This window comes from Sciurus vulgaris (genome assembly GCF_902686455.1).
Source record: "Sciurus vulgaris genome assembly, chromosome: 3".
Classification (NCBI taxonomy): domain Eukaryota; kingdom Metazoa; phylum Chordata; class Mammalia; order Rodentia; family Sciuridae; genus Sciurus; species Sciurus vulgaris.
Window position 1 is genome coordinate 64,879,870 of NC_136463.1, and position 23,511 is coordinate 64,903,380.

At 38.4% G+C, this 23,511-nt stretch overlaps 1 protein-coding gene across 4 annotated transcripts in view; it reads right to left on the bottom strand.

Moving 5' to 3' along the window:
* Positions 1-1,908: 1,908 nt before the first annotated feature.
* The window catches only part of GOSR1 (golgi SNAP receptor complex member 1), a 50,739-nt gene continuing 29,136 nt past the window's right edge, over positions 1,909-23,511 (bottom strand). For 2 of the 4 annotated variants that reach the window (XM_079130979.1, XM_079130978.1), the window contains exons 8-9: positions 17,814-17,896; positions 12,385-14,372 (exon numbers count right to left, since the gene is read on the bottom strand). In XM_079130979.1, the coding sequence (XP_078987105.1) occupies positions 14,248-14,372; positions 17,814-17,896 (208 nt within the window). In that variant the 3' untranslated portion in view covers positions 12,385-14,247. Of the gene's footprint in view, positions 5,562-7,927; positions 8,539-12,384; positions 14,373-17,813; positions 17,897-23,511 lie in introns of those variants that run through there. The other 2 variants (XM_079130981.1, XM_079130980.1) reach the window with 2 other exon arrangements.

Sequence of the window (23,511 nt, forward strand, 5' to 3'; positions counted from 1 at the left end):
AGTAGGAGAATACCATTTGTGTAATCATACATTTACATAGGGTAATAGTTTTTGATTCATTCTGTTATTTTTTCCTTACCCCCACCCCTCCCACCCCTCTTTTCCCTCTATACAGTCCCTTCTTCCTCCATTCTTGCCCCCTCCCACCCCCCATTATGTGTCATCATCCACTTATCAGCGAGATGAGATCATTCGTCCTTTGGTTTTTTGAGATTGGCTTATCTGAAATGCTGATTTTTTGATCTAATCTTTTGGAGAGAGGCAGAATGCCTTTTTCTTCCACATATCGGTTTTTTTTTTTTTTTTTGGATCAGGGATTGAACTCAAGGGTGCTTACACTCTGAGCCACATCCCCAGCTTTTTTAAAATTTTTATTTAGAGATGAGGTCTCACTAGGCGGCTAACAGCCTTGCTAAGTTGCTGAGACTAGTTTCGAACCTGAGATCCTCCTGCCTCAGCCTCCTGAGTTGCTGGGATTGCAGGTGTGCACCACCGTGCCTGGCTCTATCAGCATTTTTGAACTAACTTCTTTTGACTTTAGCAGAGCCAGGTGAGAAGCAGTGACTCTTGGAGTGCAGCTTGTGGCCTGGAGGTATTCAGCACCAAGGCCAGCGTCACAGCTCAGTTGAAAGCCCAGCAGCCATAAAGCAAAGGTTCTTCAACACTGGCTGCAAGTTGGAATCACCTACACAGCTTAAAAACATACTTTTTAAAGGTCTCCGCTTCATCCTAGTCCAATTGGATCAGAAGTTCTGGGAGTAAGTTCCAGCTCTCTTACTGATGTTTTCTAAATGCAACTTAAGCGGGTGATTCTAATATGCAACAAAGATTGGGAACAACTGCAGTAATGAATCCACACAGGAAGTGGAGTGTCCCAAACAGGTAGCACTAGGGGACCATGAGACCATGAGTTTAAAAGGAAACTGGAGGGAGAGGTCATTTAGTTCTGCCTGCTCCAGACTGCTTCCATGACATGATTCCTGGCCCACTCTAAGTGGGTGAATGCTAATCTCTCCATCCTGGGGCCATCCCGACCTCTCTTCTTAGGATATCCAAAAGTTCAAGAAACAATTAAACATCCCTCTTGACAAATTGGAGAGTGCCACTGGGTCTTTAATCCATAACACAAACCAAAAACCATCCGCCCAGTTAGAAATCATGAGGTTGTAGACTTAGTAGTCTGAGAGTTAGCAGAATGTATTCTGCCTTTAAGATTTTTAAAAAGAAAACCAAGTGTCACTTGGTTATTTATAATGAGATCAAAATAAGATATGACTGCATAGTTAAAAAATAGGGTGTTGGTTATATTTAAACAATTAATCAGGGGTTGGGCATCTGCATGATGACATTCAATGTGCCACTGCAAAATGTGTTGCATATGAAGATTTAATGATGTGAAAGTTGTATGTGCTGCATAACATGAAAAAAATCTGATCAAAATACAGTATATACCATATTATCACTATTTTGAATAAAACGTGTGTTTTAGACTTTTTTTTTTTTTTTTTTTTTTGGTACTGGGAATTGAACCCAGAGGCACTTAACCACTGAGCCACATTCCCAGTAATTTTTCATATTTTATTTAGAGACGGGCTCTGGCTGCGTTGCTTAGGGCCTTGCTAAGTTGCTGAGGTTGGCTTTGAATTCTTTTCTTTTTTATTTATTTACTTTTATTTTTTCTTATTTTTTTAAGTTGTCAGGAGGCCTTTATTTTACTCATTTATATGTGGTGCTCAGAATCGAACCCAGTGCCTCATACATACTAGGCAAGCACTCTACCGCTGAGCCACGATACCAGCCCTGGCTTTGAATTCTTGATTCTCCTCCCTCAGGCTCCAGTGTCGCTGGGATTACAGACGTGCACCACTGCACCCAGCTAGACATTTGCAAATAAATAATATGCAAAGTAATAACAGCCATTATAGAATGTTGGGGGAATAGAACATTTTATTTGCCTTGCGTGATCCATATTTTCTACAATAAACACATGTTAATTTTGTTGGCAAAGAAAATTTTACTTAAAAAAGCTCAGATACTGAACCAGTGAATTGATCCATAACATTTTCCCATTTTCAACACAGAATTTCAAGGAGTTTTAGGCTGAAATACACCAAATTTCATGTCATAATCAAATGATGTCCAAATTATGGCAGCAATATACTTCCCTGGAATAAGTAACTTCTTAAAAAAAATATTGCATTGCTGGGGATTGAATTCAGGGCTTTGCACATGCTAGGCAAGCACTCTACCACTGAGCTATAACCCCACTAGGGGACCAGTCTTGCTAAATTGCCCAGTCTGGGCCTTGAACTTGCAATCCTCCTGCCTCAGCCTCTTGAGTAGCTGGGATTTGGGGCATGCACCATCACACCCAGTCAAGAACTTCTTTAAGGAAAATGTCAGTGTTTACTTAGAATTAACTATCAATCTGGTAGAACACAGCCTAGGAGATGAATTTAATTTATGTGAAATTTTTATGAACTAATGAATGGACTGAAGAACAAGATGGGAATAGTCACAAAGAGGTCTTGGAAGAGAAAGCATTTCTTGTTAATTCTCCATTGCTTTCTTAAAAGGATGTGAACTTGGATGGGGTGCTAACCTGCCCAGGCTCTACAATACCTACAAGCTACATCACATCCCAGGCGGAAAGCAGAAAGCACGCTGTGAGAAGGAAAATGAATCAAACCTGTGGTCACAGACAGGCTGGGAGAGCCCTTTCTGGGTTCTTTTCATGGGTGATCTTCAGTAGAAAAAGGGCAGGAAATCAGGAAGTTGGAACAGTATTCACTTCAATATAAACACCACATTCTGCTTGTCTTAGTGGAGCCATGGCCCAGACGTCATCATTGCCAACTGTGCGCCACATCAATGATTGAATCCGATCCAATGCGGAACGCTCATGGTCCCATTAATGGTTCAGTGCTCCAATTTCCTACCAGCGAGGAGTTTCTGAAGTGCTCTTGGCTAAACAGAACGGTCTCCATCTGTCCATTAAGAAATATGCTTTCAATACTGATGTTTTCAAAGCAGCTATTTCTCTTTTTAAAAATATAATTTAAATGATTAAAAAATGCAGTCTATGCTAAGTGAAAAATCCAGAGTCCTCCCCATCTATGACCTCCAGTCTGCTCATTGTTTTCAGTAGGCAACTGATTATGTTATTTTCTTGAATATCTTTCCCAATATTCTACATCCTATAACAAAGAGCGTATTAAAATGGGTGAAATATCTGAACAGACATTTCACCAAAAAGATATGCAGATAACAAGTGCACACATGAAAAGGTGATCGACATCCTTAATCATTAGGGAAATGCATGAGAGATCACACTGCACATCTCATTCAGTGGCTAAAACTTACACAAAATGATGGAAAGGATGTGAACTGGGACTCTCTTATACTCAGTTGCAAAATCAAACACTTAGGAAAATAGCTTGGCATTTTCTTAAGGGGTTAAAAACACATTTGCCAAATGATTCAGTGATTCTTCTTATAGGCGTTTACCAAAGAGAAGAGGAAGTATGTTTATATGTAGATGTGTGCATGAATGTTCAGAGCAGCTTTGCTTGTAATGGGCCCCAAATGGAAACCTGAGAGGGCGAGAGGAGAGAAATGGATGAGAAAATTGTGTCCCATTCACACACTTGTCACAAACAGGACACTGTTTCAGCAGTGAAACAGAATGGGTTATTGGGATACACAATGACATACTTGAATATCAAAATAGTGAAGCTGAGTGAAAAACGCCAGATTCCCCCACCTCAAAAGAATACATATTCTATGATTCTACTTATATAAAACTCTAGGAACCTATTATCCCATTGACTTGGGAAGCTAAGGCAGGAGGATGGAGAGTTCAAAGCCAGCCTCAGCAACTTAGTGAGGCCTTAAGCAACTTAGTGAGACCCAGTCTCAAAACAAAATATGAAAAAAAAAACTGGGGATGTGGCTCAGTGGTTAAGTGCCACTGGGTTCAATTCCCAGTACCAAAACCAACCAACCAACCAACCAACCAAACAAAAATTCTAGGAAATGCAAACTAATTTATTGTGACAGAAAGCAGAGCCATGGTTACTTGGGGTGAGGGGGTAGGAAAGGGCTGGAGGAGTTTGGAGGGTCACAAAGGAACTTTTGGGGGTGATAGATATAGTCACTATCTTGATTAGGGTAATGGTTTCCTAGGTGCATATGTAAGTCAAAACTTATCACATTGTTAACTTTAAATATTTAGTTTCTTGTCAGTTACACCTCAAGAGAGATATTTTTTAAAAGCATGTATGTGACACACATGTATCATTTTCTCCACTTAGCAATGTCTTAGGGATGATTTCTCATCAGTCCACAGTAAATTACCTTTCTTTTTTTTAATATTTTTTTTTTGGTTGTAGATGGACACAATACCTTTGTTTTTTATTTATTTATTTTCATGTGGTGTTGAGGATCCAACACGTGCTCACGCGTGCTAGGCAAGCGCTTTGCCACTGGGTCACAGCCCCAGCCTCAGTTACCTTTCTCTGTAAAAGCTACCTTACTTATTCATTCACTTACTGATGGACAGTTATTTAAAGTTTTTTTCATTCACAATCAATGGTGCCATGAATATCCTTATAGATACATCTTTTTTCGTCTATGAGATTCTTAGAGGTGGAGTCACTTGGTCATAGGTTATGTGCATAGATGCTACAAGATTGTCCCATTTCTCTTACTGGCTCAAGTCTTATGACTCTGAAATGGAAAGGATCATTTCTCATGGACTGCCAAGCAGCTACCTGAATTCCACAAGAGGGATCTCCTTGGCGATCACTCTCCCACGAGTTGATAGTGCGGTCCCATTTTACAGCTACTCTTTGCTTCCAAAGTTTTCTTTGATAATAGGGATGTCTTGAAATGGCTGTGGATATTTGGGGTATTGCAGTGCCCTCTTCACCTGACCAATCACAGGAAAAGAAAATGGAAGGGTTAGGTGTACACAACAGGGAAGGGGTGGTTAATGAAGAGGAAGAACGTGTGACAACATGCAATTCTAAGTTGCTGCACTTTAGTTCAGGGCAACTGGATTCTTCTATTTATCTCTTTCTCCCTTTTCAATATTTCCTGAGTGCATACTATGTTCCTTGTGCTGGGGAATATAAAGATGAACTAGGACAGTCACTGCCCACGAGGTACTCACAGTCCCCTCATGGGGAGACTGGGAGTTACCTACTGAATGTAACAGGATGGGATAAAATGCTCTGATGGAGGTTGAGGGAGCACAGAGGAAATCAGGAGGTACAGAGGAGGGGTGGGTCAGAGAGTCTTTCCAGGGGAAGAGGCATGGGTTGGGTATTTATGTTCCTCCCTTCAATGTCCATCTATTGAAATCCTAACCTCCAGCATGACAGTATTAGGCTTGGAAAGACAATTGGGTTAGATGTGCTGAGCCTCCATGAATGGAATAATTGACAAGAAGCTTGCTTTCTGTGGTGAGTATACAAGAGCCATCTGTAAACCAGGAAGTGGATCCTCATCAGACACTGGATCTACCAGCACCTTGATCTTGGATCACCCAGCCTCTGGAACTGTGAGAAATGAGTTGCTGTTTAGCCGAGTCTAAGGTAATTTGTTCTAGCAGTTCAAACCAAAAAGACATGTGGATCTTAGTCAAAATTGAGGGGAAAGTCATGTAACATACAATTATTTTAAAATGTATAATCCTGTGGCATTTAGTATATAGTCATAGAGTTGTGCAACCACCACCTCTGTGATTCCCAAACATTTTATTACACAAAAAAGAAAACCCTATGTGTCACTGCGGTACCAAATCCGCGGATATTTGTCACCGCTTGTAGCAACAATTTGCACGGGTCTTATGGGTGGTGGACTGGAAACTGAGCTACTTCTATCTCTGGGCTGCTTTCTTGCTTGCTTGTTTATAGAGGATAGAGGAAATGAGGCTTACTTGCTTTGAGAGGAGAGAGAGAGAGACTTTGCTTAAGAGAGAGACTTTGAGAGAAGGACAGGCTTTGCTTAGAGCTTAGAGGAAGAGAGACTTGCTACGCCTCACTTAAGGTCTGCTGCTTCTTACTGGTGCATTCTGCATCCTGTGAACTAAGGGTGCGTATACCTAAGGTGCTTTAGTGATGCGTCTCAGTTCTCTGCTCTGCGATCTGCCTTCTGCCGCTTTCTGCTAGCTGCTGTTTTGCTATCTTTTCTGCTAATGGCTTCTCTGCGCTTCTTTCTGCTAGCTGTTGCTCCACAGTCCTTCTGCTTGCCACTTCTTTCTGCTAGCTGCTGCGTTTCGCTGTCTCACTCTGCCTACGCTTATATCACCTCCAGGAGGCGGAGAGCAGGGCCACGCCTCTTACGCAAAGATTAGCAAGATGCTAGATGTCCGAGCAGGCACAATTAGGAGCGCTTGAGAACACATGTGCATACATTGTGTGCGTGGAGGATAAATCACCTGAATGTGCTTATGTCAATTAACCTCCTCGCTGCCGATGTGATCAGGCGCCATTCTGGCGCCATCAACATGGCACAGCCCCCAACACTATGCTCATTAAACAGTTTCTCCTGATATCTAGGATTTTAAAACAAGCAGGAAGCATTTCATAGGCAGGCTTGGAAAGAAGACCATTCCAGAAAGAGGAAGTTTACAAAGGTCTTGGGACATGAAGTCACCCAGAATGGTGAGAATGTGCGTGTCATGGGGGTGAAGGAGTGATGGACGAGGCAGCACAGAAGACAGGGCAGAGTGGAGATCAAATGTCCCATAGGCAGCATAAGCTGGTCAAAGGTGTAAGGAGGAATAGAGGCTCATTTGAACCATCTCCATTCCCAGAGTAGCGCTGCCAACTTTAACATGAATTCAATTGGAGTCAGGGTTTCTCAACATTGGCATTACTGACATTTTGGCTGGATAATTCTTTACTGTGGAGGCTTGTCCTATGCACTTTGTCCTATGCACATTTACTAAATACCAGTAGTAGCCTCTCCGCTTTGACAATCCAAGATGTCTCCAGACATTGTCAAATGTTCCTGGGGAAGGCACCTCTAGGCGAGACCAGTGGAAGAACTCTTGACCCAGTACTCCCCAGTTCTAAAAGAGAGATTTAATACTCTGGTGCAGTGGGAAGCATGCGCTCTGAGCTCCATGCTGACAACAGGATACAGGGCAAGACCATCTATAAAGGCATTGGATTCTAAACTCATGAAGACAAGAGAACTGGTATTAAAACTTTTGCGGCATTTTAAAACAATTTCTTCCTCCATTCACTCAACAGTCACTTGATGCCTACTATGTGCCAGGAACTGAGGACACCATCGCTGGGATGAGTGAGGGAATTAGCAGCTTTTTCCTTCTAGGCACACAAAGGAGATGCCAACATTCTAAAAGAACAGTAGCTCCTTGTGGATGGGTAGGGAAAGGAGGAAGGTGGGAAGACGACAGAGATGTTGAGCCTCCTGTGAGATGGGAAGTGGTGGGGAGGGACCATACACTTGTGTTGGCTTCCCACCAATGTCCCTTGCCCTCACAGTGCCCCTGAGAGGGTGGCAGCACCTTGGGGAAATGGCTATGGGATGGGACAAAGATCCCTGTGCACAAGGGTGGCACAGAAAGGGAGGAACTGGTGCCTTCAAAAGACTACATGGCTCAGTGGGATCTGTGGGATCCAGTGTGAATCTGAGTGTCTGCTCCAGGGTCTGGTCTGTGAAAGACTCTTGGGAGCTTTGCACAATCCAAGAGGCAAAGGGAAGTAAAATCAAGTATGAACAAGGTTGACTTTTATGTTTCATTTTTTGCAAGCCCAGTAGGGTAGGGGCTCTAAATCAAATTTAAATGTTTTGAAAAAGTTTAGTGACATTTTCTGTGTAAAATTCCTATACATGGTATATAGGTGAAGTCAATAGTACCCTGGCTCTCAGGGACTTTTCAGTCCTCACTGGCCATCATTTCTTGAGGACATTTTGAGTAATTCTGTACCATCATTATCTTTTATTTGACTTGATCTCCACAACTGCATAAAGTTGCTAGAGTCCATTTTGCAGCTAGGAATAGTTTAGTAACTTGCCATGGCCTAAAAGTATCAGATCCAGCACTAGAATATAGGATGCCCGACTCATTCTTTCTAGGAAGCCCTACTTATAGATGGGAAAATGGTTAGGCCAAGGGCAGCTGACTGCTATCAGGAGGACCCTGTGATTCTGAACAAATATTTCATCTTACAGAATTTGTGACCTCCTCTGTAAAAGGAGAAAGCCACTTCAGTAAGTAAAGAGGACTTCGTGTGTTTTATGTACACATTAAACAAAGTGGTGGGCAGACATTTTTTGGCTCTTTGACAGCATACTGCCCTCCATTCTTAGGTAGCAGCCAATATCTAGGACAGTGATGACAGGTTATTCAGGAAGTTAGGTTAGGTCACTATGTGTGGGGGTGATGTCAGGTGGGAAGTTAAAGGCAGGATATCCACTCACAGTGGCTGTTATACAAGTAATGAAGAATCCATCGACACAGGATCCATCTTGTGGGACATGCAGAGAAATAGGACTGAGGACCTATTCCAGGGTGAAAAACACAAAGTACCACAATCAGAGATAACTTGTCACTTTCAGGGAAATGACTGTTTAAATCACATGTTCCTTGCATTAGATTAAAAGAAAGTAACTATATATCCTTCTCAAGCTGTAAAGCAATTTGCATAAAAGACTAGATATTCAAAAAATATTTAAAAGAAATGAACTAGTTAAATAATTGTTTCTTAAAAGTTTTCTCTCTCAAAGGAGGGAAACTGAACACTGTAGATCAGGTAACAGACAAAAGACCATTGTCAGAGGGCAAGAACACCTTCAAGTAATAGCCAGTATTCCTCTAGGCAGGAACTTAGACTTCTTGGCAGTCTTATTAGTTTTTAAGTATCTTGGTAAAATTAATAGTACAAGAGTTTTGCAAGCAAAGCAGCTCTGCTGAACTGGGAATCTTAGCCAAGCTGAGCAGAAATCATCAGGCCAAAGTGTATTCCCTTCTGCTCCAACTCAGTCACACAAATCTATACTTTCTGAAGGAAGAAGATCCTTTTCTCCTGGCTTTGGCTTTAGACAAACAAGAAAAAATGTCCCAATGGCAAACATTTTCAGTGAGTTTTCCAGCCACCTGTTCATTTACTTCTAGGCATTTCTGATATCAGACAAGGGTGTGTTGGGGCAGAACCTCAGAGCCTTTTATATGAAAAGGGCAGATCAGTGCCAGGTGCAGTGGTGCACACCTGTAATCCCAGAGGCTTGGAAGGCTAAGGCAGGAGGATCATGAGTTCAAAGCCAGCCTTAGCAACTCAGTGAGGCCCTAAGCAACTTAGTGAAAGCTTGTCTCTAAACGAAAAGTAAAAAATAAAGGGCTAAAGATGTGGCATAGTGGCTAAGTGCCCCTGGGTTCAATTCCCAATACCAAAAAAAAAAAAAAAAAAAAAAAAAAAGGCAGATTAAAAAGCAGTGGCAGTCCTTTAGAAGCACTGGACTCAAAGGGAAAGGCGCCAACTGAGGGTCTGTAGTGATTGCTCTGAGTCAAGCCTTGCCTCTGCTTTCTAGGAATAACTCAGGTTCTATACTAGAGTATGAAGAGGTGGGTGGGGAATGTGGTCCAAGTTAAAAACACTTAAAAAAAAAAACAAAACGTTTTCTAGTGGGGCTCAGGGGTGCACACCTATACTCCCAGTCACTGGTGATATAGCACCCCTGGGTTCAATCCCCAGTATTGGAAAAAAAATAAATTAGTGGGTTGTTCACAAGATGATTTTTTTTTTTTTTTTTTTTTGATACCAGGGATTGAACCCAGGGGGCACTAAACCACTGAGCCACATCTCCAGTCCTCGCTCCCCTTTTTTTGAGCAGGGTCTCACCAAGTTGCTTAGGGCTAAATTGCTGAGGTTGGCTTTGAAATTGTGATCTTCCTGCCTCAGCCTCCTGAGCTGCTGGGATTACAGGCGTGGGCCACCATGCCCAGCCACGAGTTTTGAACATTGGTTAACAGTATTTTAGCACCTTTATTGTTTTATTGTGGACTTTAGGACACCATGAAAAATACTTGTTAACACCAAAGATTTCATAATTACTAGTCCCAAACTGCCTCTGTGGTTATCGTTCCAATACAAACAACTGTAGGCACAACCATTTAGATATTTAATTTATTATTAAATTACATAACAAAGCTTCTTCTATACAGTCAGAAAATGCACATTTAGATGAGAACAAAAATTAAGTACAAATACAATAAAATTGGTTCCAAGAAGCTATTTTAAAAGCAAAAAATTAGAAAGTGCATTTGGAAAAGAATAGATTTTAAAAAATCTGTATTGGCATTTTTCATGAGAAAACATCTTCCATCATAGTCAAGTGTAATTGGAATTGATTTCCGCCTTTCTAAGAGCTAACAGGATAGAAATGGATGAAAATAATTTGATACTAAAGTCAGATCTTAGGTTAGGTATGAAGAAAATGAGAAAGATCCCTTATGACATGGCTCAGCTTTGTCTCAGCTTCTTACCCAATAAACATCGTTAAAATTTACTTGTTCCTTCCTCATTTTCTTTCTCTCTATGAAACTTAAGGGTATGTAGGTTTATAAAGGAATAAATAAGATTAGTTTATTAAGACCATGATGAAAAGTTCTGCATCATTTTGGGGAGCAGGCTAAATAACTTCTAATCTAAAAAGAGAATGAAACAGTCATTGTAATTTGAGTAGAATCCATTTGTTCTTTACTTACATTTGCTAACAAACTCAGGGTAACACTGGACATGGTCATTTATCCCCAATAGCTTAATTTAATATTACATGTTAGAAAACTCAATCAACTTCCAGAAATTATATCTGGCTAATGACAAAACACAGGTTATTAGAAACCAAAAAGGCTAGATCAAGTCCTAAAAGTCATTTCCATCAAGTTGGGATCATTAACAGTGAAACATAAAATTCATGGGGAGGAATGAAAATCCAAGGTGCCTCAATTCCACAGGGACCAAGTTTTGCATCAAAAGGCCTAGTAAATATCTTTTTCTATTCAGATATGTTCACATTCAAAAATGGGAGAACTAAGTTAATATTATTTGGTTCCAGGTACAAAAAGTGTCCTCGAAGTGTTTTTTCTCATCTGTCTCCATTCTCAGGAGTTTACTCCCATGTTTGGTCAGAGTATGGGGCAGTATGGAAAAAGGTACTCTCTAAAAAAGTGAATTTTGGTAAAAGGAAAGAAGAATAGTGGAGAAGGAAAGCCCTTTTCTAACACTAGGAAAATAAAAAGTGAGCAATGCAGGTTACAGGGAGTCCTACAGCATCATTAATAATAATAATAACAAAAAGAACAAGATTTCCAAGATGGATAATCTTTAATATTTAGATATCTGAGCTTAAACTTGAGCAGTAAATTAAATATTTTCACTAAGGTCATTGACAAGCACTAAAACATAATCTTAATATACCATTCTGAACCAGGCAGTGGCACATGCCTGTAATTCCAACTTCTCAGGAGGCCAAAGAAGGAGGACTGCAAGGAGGACTGAAAGTACAAGGCGAGCCTGGAAAACTTTGCAAAACCCAATCTTAAAAAACAAACAAAAGAAGAAACAAAAAACACTATTTGAAAAACTTTGCCTTTTTTGTTGCTATGGGTTTTCAAATTTTTTTCATGAAATTTTTCAATAGTTAGTAAAAAGATCCAAAATGGAAAGACTTATATAAGACAATGGCCCAGTGAACATAACTTTCCTAAGAGGCAACATTTCACTGGGACCAGAAATAGAAAATTCCTTCTGACCTCATCTGGGTTCCGAGTGGCTTTAATAAGTACCTAGCTATTGGCTCCTGGGTGTAGCAACCGCTCTGTAAGCAAGATGGCAAAAAGGGGAGAAAAGCCAGATGATTAAAAAAAAAAAAAAAAAAAAAAAAAAGAAAAAAATTTAAAAGGCTTGAGACAAATTTAAATAAGCAATTTCAGGATCCAAATTAAGATCGTTTCCAAAAGGGGCACATAATTTCCTTTCTGCAGACAAAGGCAGGAACTGAAGAGGAAGGCAAGAGCACTCTTCCATCCATGTACACACTCTCTTAGCTATCTGGAGCACCTCACTATGGGTGACAGCAATGGGAGGTTAGTCAGACCCATCTGACACCAACATCTACACCAAACTTTTTCAACTTCCTTGGAAGAACTAGTTCCTTTATTTTCATAAAGAAAATAACCAACATAATTCTATTACTTCTTGTAAGCACAACCGTTCTGGAAAGGCTCATCAGCCATCACTGTTTCTTTGCTTGACTGCAGCAAGCTAGATTAGCCTGTGTCTTAGTTTTACTCTCCCACAATCAGGTTTAATGAATGAACCAAGTAATTGGACCAGTAATAAAGGCTGGTAGCATAATTAAATAAATAACTTTATTTATGATATTTCAGATTTTATAAATGCCAACTATATAGCAACCAAAGTCCCATAAATTCTAACGGAGGCACAATCACCAATCAAGGCCCTTTGAAAAATCAAAGATAATACGAATATCAGGGGAGAGAAGTTTTGTTTTCCCAAAAGAGAATTTAACAAATGAATTTCCCCAATCTTTTAAGTTTCACAATGGGAAAACTTAACTTTCTTTTAAGGGCATCCCCAGTCAATGAACTGATCAATCAACCCATATTTATAAAAATAAACCCCATAGTTAAGAAAAATATATCAAATGCCCTTCATACCCAGAATGTAAGAAAACGACACCAGAAGGATAAACCTCTCAAACAGTCCCACATCTGATGTTAGTCCACCCATGAAGCAGTTCATCAAGTCCACCTGAACAGCAGCATATACACACCATAGTGAAGAATGACAAGCTAATGTCCTCATTCCCTGTGGCACAATATGAAGCTGATATAAACATCAAAGTAAATTCCAACGGGGAAGAGCAGCCTTCTCTTGGTGAGGAGTATAGATGTTAGAAGTCTTTAAACTATCTGGTAGTTCAGTAAGACAAGTAATGGATTTACAGAAACTGAGAAATGGTTAAACTGGGAAAGAATTCTGGTGAGTAGTTTACAGTTTTGTCACTGTCCAGGGATGGTAATAGAAGACTGGTGCAGATAGATAGATTCTGTCACAGGCACCTTCAACAGTGAAATCATTCTTGAATGTTTGGAAAAGCTTAAGAGATTTGGAATGAATAGATTTTCACAGAACACAGAATTCCTGATACATCAGGCAGTAGTTCTTAAACTTTTGCTCCTAAGTTGTGAAGCATTTACAAAAGGATTATCTGGATAGTGACTCCTGAATGTCTTTTTTACATGTGGTTTGTTGAATAAATCTCATTGAAAATTGAGCAGTCTCCCTGCCTCCAGTTAGCAGCATTAATGCTGACATAATAAGCAAAAGTTGGGGGTGTTACAGACATTGGCTATTAGTTTCTTTATTTTGTCGTGGTAGAATTAAGATTTCATTATCTTGTAGTAGTAGTAGATTTCTTTATCTTGTAGTGGAAAAAAAAAACAAAAGAGGCAAAGCAATGACTGGTTCCTTAAAAAAAAAAAGTCTGTTATTCTTGATATTTTTCTAGCAATAAAGTCAACCCAGTATTTAAAAAAGAAAAGACAAAAGCTTTTTTGCTGTGTTTTCCATTTCAGACAACCTAAAACATGCTTGTTGTTGGCTTATCAGCATTTCAAAAGAATCTGTGAAAAATGGAGTTTTCCTTGAATATCAAAAGAGCTGGGGACAGAATAGAAATCTATAGCCCAGACTATCAAGAAAGGACTTGTGATTTCTCATCATGAGTGTTAAATAAAAGAACAAGAATTATTTTTATTCACAACCCAATCAGCCGGCTAAAAGAAAAGCAGTCTTTGGACATAGAGAAACCTGGCATTTTGAAGAGTCCAGCTGTAAGATCTGGCTTGTCATCAGACTTCAACATTGTCACTGAAGCACGGAAGTTCTGTTTTTGATTGGTTTACTTACCTCGTAGGGAGACAAAAGCAACTGAATGACCCCTCTGGTTTTTTTTTTTTTTTTTTTTTTTAAACTAAAAAATGGGGAAATGTGTGTTAGAAAAGATAGCACAGAAAAACTGTGGCTTCAGCACGACCTGACCATGTCACAGAGCCATACTATTAGTTTGAACTCATCCAGGTGGTCAGATTAATTGTCAGGACAGTCAACTTCTCCTTCCTCCTTTTCCTTATTCCAGATCACGGCATGAAAGTGGTGGTTGTCAAGAGTCCATGAAGATGTCCCATCAATGGAAAGCATACAGCAGCAAAAGGATGGTACAGATACCAATTACGCCACCTAGGATGAGTGAGTCTCGCCGCTTCCTAAGGTTGATCCTCTGAATTAGACTGTTCACAGCAGGAAAACGATCTTTGGGAAATGTTTATTAAGGTCATATTTGAAAGAAATCTCTTTATTGAAAAGTCACAGGAATTAAAAGAATAGGAATGAGTGGAGTCCAGAAAGAATAAGTAGTAAGAAGAAATTAGGGGGCATCACACTGAAGGAGTCTTTAGCAAACACATATTCCAAAATTGGGACAAATTCAAGTCTGCCAGTTTTGTATGCAATACTCAAATGAAGAGAGAAAAAGAAAATGACGACAGCGCCCATGTACTCTGGGATTACTGCCAAGCTTCGGGTCAGGGTCAGGGCCAGTGTGGTTAGGACCAGAGAGATTCTGCAGGGCAGGGAGGCACAGTACAGACAGCTACTACCTCCCTCATCCTACTCCCCCTGTCCTATTTCTCCTGTTGCCCCCCCAACCGCCTTCTTTCAGAGGATTGGGCAGTTCTGCCTGCGGGTTTTAAAAAAACCTGATCCTTTCTCCACAGAGAAATAACTGTTCTTGGATTCAAGAAAATGGTAGAAGCCTATCCTAGGGTCTATATAATTAGGTACTGGTAAATTATTTAAAATTTAAAATATACTTGGCAGCAATAGGCGGAATATAGAAGAAAAAAGGGTTAAAATGTTCTAATCGATTAAGAGAACTTTAAGATGGGAAATTTTCAATTTGGGGTTTTTTGTAATAGTTCTAATTCCATTTTACTTAGTATTTAAAGATATCTTCCTACTCTTACTTGTTTGTATGTTGTTGACCAAAGTAACCAAACTGGTTTGTATTTCTGGCAATGGGTTCTGACAATGCAGATGAATCCTCTTTATTAACAGAGGTAATTTATATTAAATTCAGGAAAACCAGTGACACAAACCCCCAAGGATACTAGAGAGCTGGAATAATTCCCCCTCCTTGAGAGAATTCCCTGTGTTTTTCTGTAACAAAATGACTCTCATCATGGACTACATTTGTGTACCCATATGGTCTACATGTTCTATGATCATGTCTTTTAATCTTGAAATTTCTTCCATGTCTATAGAATATATACTGCAGGCATTCATGTATTTTTTGAACTAATTGAAGGAAAAAATACAATTGGCAGAAATAGTTTTTAAAATGTGGAAAAATAAACAAGTACTGAAGTCACAAAGACTTTTACAAAGTAAAAATTTCATATGGAGAAAATGCTTAATCTTTTCTTGTTTAAATAATGATAAACAAATCCATTGAGATTATGGTAAATTTTTGACATCAAGAAACTATCAATAGTAGACATAGTTTTTATGTTTACCTTTAGAAACAACCCCTCTCCCATATAATAACCTAGTTCAGTGCATGTAATCAGGTGGGGCTGACCCTGCCCTCTGCCATCAAGAAGTCATATAAACTCAGAATTGGTCAGTGAGATTGTCCCTTCCCTTGGCCAATGATTGGGTTAGGAGTGGGCAGTAACTCAAGCTGGGGCAACCATAGTCCTCGTTGGGGCTTTTGTGACAACTATTAGAAAGGACTCTATTTTTCCCCAGTTTTCTGATTTGGTGTTGAGTCATCTCTATCATCATGAAGAAATGCCTGCCTGAGAGTGAGGTTAACAGAGGAAGGCCAAGTTACAAGATGGGAAGGGAGGGTAAAGAGAGAGAAAAGGCAAATTTCTGATGATAAAATCTGAGCCAGTGAATCCAGGCATGCCTTAAGTCAAACTCTATCTCTGGAATTTAGTTATTAATTCCCCTCTTTACTCCTTAAGTCAATCTGAATTAGGTTTCCGTTGCTACTTCTCTATGCTATGGAGTACTGACATCTCACACCCATTTTGCTTGTTTGTTTATTTTTGTTATTCTAGAATGAAGTGTAAAATTCCTGGGTGGCTAACCTGTACCAGGCACTATTCTGGGCTCTGGGATTCTTTATTGCCATAAGAGAACTTATGGTCCACCAGGGAAGAAAAACATTCAGGTAAAGAAGAAGACACAAATAACAATGGGGACAAATTCTAATGGACAATTTAGACAGGTTTTAGTGAGTATTACAAGTAACCCAGCTATCCAGCCTCTACATCCATTTAAAAGTTTCAGTGGTTTCACTAAATACTCTAACATTTTCTAAGTAATCCCTGTTTTTGCTGACAACCAAGTTCATAGTTTAAGGACAGGCTGAGTGTGGTGGCTCATGCCTGTAATTCCAGCAACTCAGGAAGTAGACATAGTAAGATCTGAAGTTTGAGGCCAGCCTTGGCAATTTAGAGAGGCCCTAAGTAACTTAGTGATACCATGTCTCAAAATAAAAAATAAAAAAAGAGCTGGGGATATACAGCTCAGTGGTAACTCTCCTCTCCCCGCAAAAAAAAAGACACCAGAATTTCATGAAAAATGCAATGGGAACTTAAAATGTGAATCTCTAATTTGTTCCTTACTGACTGTGGACCTGGGCCAGGCTACTTTACTGAGCAAAATTCTTCATCTGCAAAACAATAATAATTTCTACATTTTTTTCTTTTGTAGTAATGAGGAAATAATGCATGTAACAGTACTCAGTGAACTGGATAGCACTACATAAATAACAGGCAATTCTGGATGTGTGGTTTATGCAAGGGTAACAAGACAAGACAAAATCCACCAAAGAATGGAAAATATCAACAAACTCCAGGATATCCTTTTCCTTAAGCAAATAAGTATCCATGATCTTTTTTTTTGTGGTTCTGGGGATCGAACACAGGGACTTGTGCTTGCAACACAAGCACTCTACCGACTGAACTATCTCCCCAGCCCAGTATCCTTGATCTTAAATAGGTAAAAGTGACCTTGAATTATCTGGGACTAGAATATACTCAACCTTCTCCACAGTATTTGGGGAAGAAAGATTTTTTTCCCCTAAAAGGCTTGTCATCTTTGAGAATAAGTAAAATGCTTCTGAGGGGTAGGTTTATCAGTTTTCTTACTGGGTTTCTTGGAAGTATTAACAATCTGAATTTAAATTAGGAAATTGAAAAATTAAAGAAGTAGTGATCACAACAAATAAGCATCTATCCTGGAATTCAACTTGGGCATGAAGAGGCACAACACTTCTTTCAGCAGTTATAACTCATCTGTATATATGGCTATCATCTAAGCATCTACCACTGACTGACAAAGAAGCATATAATTTATAATGTTTAGATAATAATAATGTATACTGTGGAGTCCTACCATGGATTCACTACATTTACATGTAAGATAATTTTGTGAACAATTTTAAAATTCAGGGTTTTTTTTCTAAATCTACTGATATTAAACTCCAGGTGATACCTTCAGAAATACTATGAACTTTCACAAATTAGGAAGTATTCATCTTAAGTAATTACTCAGGGGCTCTATTGATGCCAGTTACCTCCCTTGCCCACCACCAAGAAAATAAAGGGAAGGAAACAGAAAAGAACAGGTACACTCATCCACCCACCCCACAAAGCAGGTTTCAAACTTTCAAAAGGATACTGGCCAAAGTGTTCATTTTGCTGTGAATTGACTTCAACATTCCTCTCTGTGAAGTCATATTTTCTTTCGTTGCCATAGCAATGCTTCAAGGAGGGAAAAAAGAAACAATTCAATTGTCATTTAATGTCAGTCTGCATGGATTAATCACACCCCTAAAAGTGAATGGAAAACTATGGTGAGCAACATCAACATGGGAAGCACCAGGCAGAAAAATTGGGGGAAATTCACTTCCCAAATCACCTTCCATTGTCTTTTTTCTGAATGACCTCACTGCAACCCAATGATGTCTTTGTGCAAGGCAGTAAGTCATTTGTTTCTTTCAACCTAACAAATGAAGTAAGACATTAGCAAGTCACATAAAGCTTCTTTAAATAGTTTTAAATGTATCCAACTACTAAAATATTCTTAATCAGGAAAAAATGTTGAGAGGGAAGCAGAGAGTTACAACCATAAAAATAGAACCTAAAGCACATATTCATATACAACCAGCTCAAGTTATGAACAAATTATGTTTCAGAATTCTACTTGAGAAACACTAGGCAGATTTTGGGACACACAAGCAACATTATGCTGGGTTTCCATACCAGCTGACAAAGGTCACAGACTGACTGATTATGACTGGAAAAGGGGGAAAAGCCACTCTTTGTAGAAAGCAATCTCTTCCATATGACTACTCTGAAGTCCTATTTAAAAGAATTGAAGTTAACATTTTTTCACTAGCACTTCCAGAATTACTTATTTTCTCTCTTATATGCATGTACATTAGAATTCCAGAGGGCACAGTGAGTATCCATTTTGATATGTAATACACAGAGGAGTGCTTTAGCTATTGACATTATAAAAATCTATAAGAAATAGAACGCTGTGGAGCAATTCTGAAAATATCTGAAACATTAAAAAACAAAAAGTAAAAAAGCAACAAAGACTGAGATTCTGGGAAGATGGCAAGTACAAATTCCTGATCCCATCTCCAACTTATCTTCCTCCAGAACAAAAGCAGACATGCTAGGGGAGTCCATCTGGGGCCCCAAGTTGCCTTGAGAACTCAGGGCAGAAAGCCAGGTGGAGGGCTGTACTTTCTCAAGTGAGGAGAGAACTAAGGAAACAATAGCATAGAACCCTAGATTTTCTTCAATTCTTGTACAAAGACTCCAGTTCCCTTGCTTCTTAAGGAACCCACACAGTGGAAGACTATGGGTCTGCATGTACAGGAGCTGCAGAGATGGAACGAACTGCTCCTAGTTCCTATAGCTGGTGAGATGTTCAGCCTCTAAGGGAAATACTGCTGGGCCTTCCATCAGCAGCTAGATGCCACTGCCTGGGTCTCTTAATATCCTGGTCTATCCAGGAGCTGATGAACACAATTTTGGGCAGTGGAACCAAGTGAAACCTCAGAGAATAGACTATAAGTATCTTTTTCACTTTCTTCCCTGTACCAGGGATTGAATACTGGGGCACTTAAACACTGAGCAATATCCCCAGGCTTTTAAAATTTTTATTCATTTTATTTTATTTAGTTGTAGATAGACACAATACCTTTATTTACTTAAAATTTTTTAATATGGTGTTGAGGATTGAACACAGTGCCTCACAAGTGCTAGGCAAGTGCTCTACCACTGAACAACAACCCCAGCCCTTTTATATTACACTTTAAGACAGGGTCTCACTAAGTTGCTGAGTCTGGCCTCAAACTTACGATCCTCCTGCCTCAGTCTCGTGAATCACTGGGATTACAGGTGTGTGCCATCACACTCATCTACCAGGTTATCTCACTAAAGTGAGATACTAGAGTGAGTACTCTGCACAAATGACATATGAACCAAAATTTTAATTTCAAGATTTGAGAAGGCAAAGAACAAACGAAACTGTAAAGAGATATATAAAAGGATACTTACTGAAACATTTTGGAATAGCAAAAAACAAACAAAAACACTAAATGACATCCCACAAAGCCAGTGACCTCAGGGAACAAAAAGCCAGGGAAAAAGAAAAAGCGAAACAATCTGTGAAAGATGCTGCTGAGATGGGCCAGAAAGATGTCTCTGTGGTTCTGGAAAAGGAGATGATCCTGTCAAGGAAGGCTGTGAGCAAGTTCTATGAATCCAACGTGCACACAAACTTGGTGCTTATAGGGATGAAGAACCAGCTGATGGTTCTGTAAGTGCCAGTTCCCCGCAAAAGAGCAGAGAACTGATGAAAGTCACGTAGAGTCTCATGAATATCCCAGAAATCCAGGCCACCATGTGGGAACTATCCAAAAAGATAAGGCTAGGTTAAGAGAGATATCAGAGAACACTTTTGAAAACACAGATGAGCCAGGCACAGTGGTGCACGCATGTATCCCAGCAACTTGGGAGGCTGAGACAGAAGGATCACAATTTTGAGACCAGTCTCAGCAATTTAGCGAGGTCCTGAGCAACTTAGTGAGAACTTGTCTCAAAATAAAAAATAAAATGAACTGGAGATATGACTCAGAGGTAAAGTCCCTCTGGGTTCAATCCCTGGTACCAAAAGGATAAAACAAAAACAAAACAAAAGTATAGATGATTAGGAAGAAATGAAAGAAGCCAAAATGAAAAGTGACAAAATTCTGTTTGAAATTACAGCAAGGGCCTATTTTAAAATAGGCATTATGATCTTGCAAGTAACAGAATTCAAACTGAGGCTGAGGAATCTTAGGTCAACCTCTGAATCTATATATCTATTATTGAAATTGGGACTATCACCATCTCCCATGCACTTTGACTCACAAGTGGATAGAAATTAAAAAATAATTTCCACAAAGCACTTTGTATTCCTTGGGGAATGAATATTATCATCATACATTAAGTTATTACCTTGTAGAATATGCATGATTTCCAGTATCACATAAAGTATATCCAGACATACTTTCCCATCTCATTCCATCATTTGGAGTTGAGCTGAGGGAAATCTGGGCTATTATTTCAAGGGTCAAACACTTAGGGGTGAAATATAAGCTCCAAATAATATATAATGCTTTTAAAATAATAAATCATTGATGTCCTTACGGGAACTTCAACTTTCTCACCTACTCTGTGAACTAAGTTACTTACTAATTTTTCAATAATAGATAATACTAGTTATACATCTAAAGCTAAACAAATCTATAAATTTAAAAATGTTAGTTTTTTTTAATAAATTGATGACAAAAATCTATATTCAGTTGTACAATATTTTAAATATGTATCTCCAAAAAGAAAGCGTAAATTTTGACATGTAGACTGAATAGAAGTAATTTTGTAACCATAACTAGCTTTATAGTCAGTGATAACTATTATATTTTGAAATAACAGGTAATATTGAAAGGAAAGATGAAGTAGCTTTGGTTTAACTAGAAAAATAATAGTAGCAGTGATTCAATGGTTCTCAAGTTTTCCTATTATTTGAGGTACCCCCAATTTTTATACTTATGTTACTAACCCTTAAATAGGCCAGCTCTAAACTGAAAACTTAATTAAGGTACCCCTGTCCTAGAAGATCAGGCAGAAAGAAAGAGAAATAAAATGAAGGAAAAAAAGGAAAAGAAATACAGGGAAACTTTGATCAGACTTAGGGAAGGAGCTACAAAGGAAATATTTCAGTTGACAAGTAGGTAATTCCATGAAAACTGTTCAGACAGAAGACACAGTGCATACCATTTATACAAAACTTCAAGAACATTATTAAAATCTATTATTATAAAAGAGTATAATCTATTAATATTATTAAATAATGATGGTAAAATAAAAAGTTCATGAGTCCCTACTGATAGAAACAAATACTTAAGAAATGAATACTGAAATATTTAGGAATAAAGAGGCATCATGCCTGCAACTTATTTTCAATTAGTTCAGAAAATAAACTTAAAAAGTCATGTGGCAAAATGTTAACATTTGGGGAATCTTGGCAAGGGTATATTTAATCTGTTGTACTACTGGAACTTTTCTAATGTTTGAAATGATATCAAAATAAAAGGCAAAAAAAGATTAGTTTTAAATAATATAGCTGCTACTTGTAGGTTACCTAGTAGCCAGGCACTGTACAAGGCACTTTTCTCATATTACTAATCTTTATACCAATCTTACAGGGCAGGCATTATCATCAATCTTTGATTTTAAACAGATAATAAAATAAAAATGGAAATAAAAATTAAGATGGCTATAGTTTGGTCAAGAGAGAGTAAAACTTCTCTGGCCATTTGTCAGGCTGCAGTATTTGGAGACAAGAAGTTACTCATTCTTTAACTTCCAGATAGAGAATGCTATTTGAAAAGAATAGTTTCCAATCCTGGGACTTCTGCTGACCCCTTCAGGACAGACCCCTAGCAGATAACTAATACTTCAATGTAGGAACAAACCCTCAGCACCAAATAATCCATTCAAAACAATTTATGTAGGTTGGCATTGTAGCCCAGTGGAAGAGAACTTGCCTAGCATGTGTGAGGCAGTGGGTTCAATCCTCAGCACCACATAGAAATAAATAAATAAAAATAAAGATATTGTGTCCATCTACACCTAAGAAAACAAAACAAAATTTATGTAACTAATAGGGTTGATCAAAAATTGTTCTAGAGGATAGAGTGCAGCCAGGTAGCAGAGTACTTGCTTATTAGCATGTGCAAGGTCCTAGGTTCCATATATAGAATCGTACAAAAACAACAAAAGTTCAAAACAAGTTACTTCAACATTATTTGCCCTTTTTTCTTTAAAAACCCAATCCTGTAAAACTAAATAGAACAAATAATAAAAAAAGAAAAATACATAAAAATAAAAATCCAGTCCTCTTTTCCTTTGATGGAACACTTGTTTGGTTTCTAACTGAACCTGTGTTACCAATTTGCAAATCTACCCTGTACCCAAATAAAAGCCATTTTTGCTTTTTTATTTTAACCTCAGTTATGATTCTTGGTTTACAAAGGTTCCAAGAAGTTAAAGCAACTTATCTAAAATCAGAAGTCAATTAGCATGGCCAGGTTTCAAACTAAATCACACTCCAAAGTTTGAATTCTTTCTACAAGGTGGTAATTATAGTAATGGTTGAGATAAAGCTCTTATGCTACAGTTAGCGAGACTCTAATTTCAATCCTCAACATTATCTATTAGTTAAGTGAGAACAGGCAAACTATTCAGTTTCATGTTTGTTTTGGAGACGGTGTTTATATAATGGGCTATTTGAGAGGATTACATAAAATGTGCATGCAAATCACTTCAGAGCAGGATCAAAGCCCATAAAAAGAATATAAATGTTTATTGTTTTCATGTACTTTATTCTACCTTTCCTGAAAAGTAGTGCTTTACACACTGCTTAATTCTAAAGCATAGAAACCATATCTAGTCATTACTTTTTTACTATCATAAAATACATAAAAATTTCAAACTTAGACAATCAAGTCAAACAAATGTTCCTTAATTTAAGCAAGAAACTAGTTCAATGTTATTATAGATAATAATGTAGTAGATTTTCTATAGCTGCTGTCACAGAAACCAAGGTTATATAAGTGGTAAAACAATCAGATTATGTTTAAGATTGTTTTCTATTAAAAAGTGAAAATAAAAAGATTGAGGCTAAAAATATTAAGTATGAATTAACTGGAAAAATAACCTAAATTAAACAGACTAATTCCAATAAATATGGGACTAAATGTTTTGGGCTTCAAATGTCTCTTTAAGGGAAGTTGCAGTATAAATACATTACTATG